The sequence below is a fragment of the Palaemon carinicauda genome, chromosome 27 (genome assembly GCF_036898095.1).
Source record: "Palaemon carinicauda isolate YSFRI2023 chromosome 27, ASM3689809v2, whole genome shotgun sequence".
NCBI lineage: Eukaryota > Metazoa > Arthropoda > Malacostraca > Decapoda > Palaemonidae > Palaemon > Palaemon carinicauda.
In genome coordinates, this window is record NC_090751.1 from 49,773,677 (window position 1) to 49,777,630 (window position 3,954).

A 3,954-nucleotide genomic window follows, 5' to 3' on the forward strand; every position below is an offset into this window, starting at 1 on the left:
TTAGTAGTTATCTTTAACTCCTATTTACTTTGGTTTGCACAACGAAGGTTGAGGTCGGTTAATTAGCACAATTTTATTTACAGTGATTAGGAAAAATAAAGCCTCAAACATTAATTGAACAAACCAGAATTACATTAGAATAAACAAATTCAAAGAAACCAATTCAAAGAAATTCTAAAGTAAACTACGAAGATAATTACCCATTCCAAGGAATGTTTCTCCAGGTAAGGTAATTACCGATCATAAAGAAAATTTCTCAATCACCCAAAATATCCATAAACTTTTAACAAAATATTTTAGGAATATATATTTAAATATATATTTTATACACTCCGAGGGGAGGGATTGAATTTTCACCTGAAAAGTCAATGGAAAATAAATTTAAAACAAAATAAACTTAACTGATAATATATACAGACTAAATGTCTTCCTATGAAACAGTGAAAGAATTTCCTAAGTTTTAGCCATGCTGTCAATGGTCACTTGACATTAAAGGAATCAGGCTTGTCACATGACGCTTGACAAATCTTCGACTTTTACCTAGCATTAATTTAGCCCCAGTAACTTCATCGTAAATATTCTTGGTCAGCTCTTTAATAATTCCTATAGGGTAATCAATGGCTTTGGTCATATTTTCCTTAACAAGAACTAGATCTCCTACCTTTAACTGCTTATGTGGTACAGGTTTATACCTATCCTTTTTACTTGTTGCTTGATATACAAGATGGTTTAAAAATTCATTATTATAGATGTCTATCAGCTTAGATTGTACTCTAACAAGTTTTTCATAGGAGTTCCTTATCAAATCCACTGGATCAACTGACCAATCCGGATCTGAAGTAGTACTTTGTAACTGTGGAATGATATTCAATGTTACAAGATCACGGCCATATAACAACTTCTCCGGAGTTATGACTTCAGGCAATTCCTCCAGAGAATATTCCCTCAATGAGTCTTTAAAGGCTATAGGCCTGCGATTAATAAGGTGTACTGTTTTGGATACAATAAACTCAAAATCCTTGTATGGTAAAATGTTTTTACCAACAGCTCCTTGTATCAGTCTTTTAGACAGCTTAACACAGATTTCAACTAATCCCCCAAGTTCACTATTACCCTTATAATAGTGGTCAAATTTGATCTCATTCATATTATGCCTTCTCAGAAAATCTTTAGTTTCAAAATCAGAAAGAAAAGTCTCTACAATATTGGATCCAGCAGTCATTTGAGTTCCCAAATCAGAGACTATATACTCAGGCATTCCAAATTGATAAATGTGGAGCTGCAAGGCTCTTAGCAAATCCTCAACCGAGAGACTATCACACAGCTTTAGATTTACCGCTCTTGACCACATGCAACTAATTACAAGGATCCATACCTTTTCTTTGGAATTGTTCACCTTAACATAAAAGGGTCCCATATGATCAATGTAAATATTACGGAATGGGACATTTGGTGGATCAATTCTAACCTCACGATAAGAACTTTGGTTTAATTTAATAGGTCTTTCCCTGAACCTTTTGCATCCAATACAGGCCCTTATATACTTCTTTACTAAAGAAAATATATGGGGAATCCAAACAGTTTTCCTAATTTCTTGTATAACAGAATAACACCCTGCATGATGTAAGCTAAGATGTGTGTGCCTAATTAACAAAGGAACTAATGGGCTACACTTTGACATCAGCAGGGGAAAACCATACTCCCTGTATTTTCTAATTTTCTTGATTCTGTCACACTTACTTTTTACTCTCAGCAACCCTTTGTTATCTTGATATACATTTAACTGAGAAACCAAAGGTGGAATGTCACTTAATTTCTTTGAAGCAGAATTAAAATACTCAAAAATCTCAGGAAACTGACTTCTCTGGTCCAACAGAATTACTCTATGATATGCCTCCCTGTAATAGTTAAAATCATCAGAGTAAAGAAACAAATGAGAATACTTGTCTGGATGTTTGCGAACTAAGGAGGTTTTCAGACAATTCACAAACTTTAACACTAAAACATTAATATTAACCAGTTTACCAAAACTAGATACTTTTTCAGGAGGAATTAATTGAGAATGATCAGTGCCTTGAATTTCAACATATCCTGCAAACTTTTCTACCCTTTCAGAATAATCTGGGTCTGGAACCAGTACTGTAAGAATATCTCTACTAATAGTGTTATCTAATGCATCAGTCAAAAAATCTGGTCCCGTGATAAAATTAGTCTTGGTTAACTGATTATGAGAAACAGGTCTAGTTACACAGTCTGCTGGGTTCTGTACACCCGAAACAAAAGAAAACTCCACCTGATGTGCCTCACACAAGTTAGCAATATGTTCTAGTCTATTAAGAACAAACACTGAGCGTTTCTGCATTTTATCCAACTTATGTACATACGAGTTGACCCAGCTAACCGTAACCAGACTGTCAGAGTACATTCGCAATTTATTAATCTTTATAGCTTCAATGCACCGATCTCCAGCAATATCTTGATATAAATCAATTAAGCACTCTGTACCCAAAGACAATGCTTGAAGCTCAAGAGACGGAATGGATTTTGACTCCAATTGTTTGTTGACAATCTTCGATTTTGACATTACGAAAGAAACAACATTTGTATTCAAGTTAAGAAGGTAAATGACGCAACCAAACATGACCTTACTACTGTCGGCAAATCCTACAAGATCATATAAATCCTCCCTATTTCCAACATTTCTGTCCAACATAACTGGTGGAGCAGAGTTTGCCTGCCTGGCAATACAACGCCACTCCCTCACTTGAGAGTCTGTCAAGGTATCATCCCATCCCAAATTTCTTTGAACTTGCAAATCGTGCAAAAATAGCTTTGCTCTGTTCAGAAGGGGAGCATTAAAATTGTATACATCAAAATGACTAGCAATAGACTTCAAAATAAGTCTCTTAGTGTTTGCTGAAATATCTAAAATGATTGCCTTGGTAGAAATCTTATCAGTGGAACGATGCCACTGAAGACCTAGCAGTTTAATAGGGTCAGAAGTCACTTTATCAAAATAATCATCAATATTCTCTTGTAGAGATGAACAATTTGTTGCAAACTGTTGCAAGTTGAATCTATAAGGTATGAATATATCAGGAAGCACAGAATATGCCCACTTAAGATCAGCTTCCTCATCTGTAATGTATGCCCCATTGTCCATATACATTAGTTGATATACAAGAGACTTCATCCTGTTAATTTTGGAGTCCGGCGCTTCATCCAATATCAAAATTTTAAAGAGGGCCAACATGAGAATCCGAAACTTAACCTAGAACATTTATACCCTACTAATGAATAATCTGCTTTCTCAATATTTCTATACCAAAGAAACAGTAGCCTATTTTGATCCTTTTCTGGCAAAGCGATTTGATTGAATGCCTTTTCAAGATCAAAGCATAATAAAAACTTACCAAATCTTAACTGGAGGAGAGCGGAGGCTAACTTTTGGTTTAATGAAGGCCCAGGAAATATTGCCATGTTGTGACTAACTGCAGTTGGGGATTTAGAACTTTTTTCATACAAATTAGAAAGAAAGACTACACGGCATTTAGTGGTATCCCTCTCTGGTTTAAAGACCCCCATGAAAGGCATGAAACTATGTTCAGGATGAGTCTCCATAAAATCCTCAATACTATCAATTCTTTCTATAATGCCTAATGTCTCCTGAGTCTTAAAGGTGTCATTTACCAAGGCTAACTTATCAGGTACTTTTTCTAATTTAGATGTAAGGGTTTTCAACACTGATTTGGCTAAATTGTAGTTGCGGCCTAGTAGATGACTAACTTTCGGGTTCCATAACAGTGGCATACACAATCTTCCATCAGCAGTCCTATGGGTTTCTTCTAAAGCATACTCTATAAGCCTGTCATTCAGTTCTACATTATCTTCATGATATTGACCTCTGTCTTCCCCAACATAATATTTACAAGAGAGTTCTAAGCATTCATTTGT

The 3,954-nt window shown here is 35.2% G+C and overlaps 1 protein-coding gene across 1 annotated transcript; it reads right to left on the reverse strand.

Moving 5' to 3' along the window:
• Positions 1 to 701: 701 nt before the first annotated feature.
• Positions 702 to 3,193, reverse strand: LOC137620899 (uncharacterized). Its single transcript, XM_068351345.1, has 3 exons — positions 1,741 to 3,193; positions 825 to 1,551; positions 702 to 711 (listed from the first exon to the last, which is right to left on the reverse strand). Exons 1-3 carry the CDS (start codon positions 3,191 to 3,193, stop codon positions 702 to 704), a joined length of 2,190 nt encoding a protein of 729 aa, XP_068207446.1.
• Positions 3,194 to 3,954: the final 761 nt, after the last annotated feature.

Bases quoted from the DNA above. Each gene is read 5' to 3' on its own strand.
- LOC137620899 (XM_068351345.1), bottom strand. From the start codon at position 3,193: ATGAAGTCTCTTGTATATCAACTAATGTATATGGACAATGGGGCATAC. The intron at 1,552-1,740 runs GTAAGTGTGACA...TATTTTCTTTAG, and splicing joins AGGGTTGCTGAGAGTAAAAA to TAAAGAAGTATATAAGGGCC.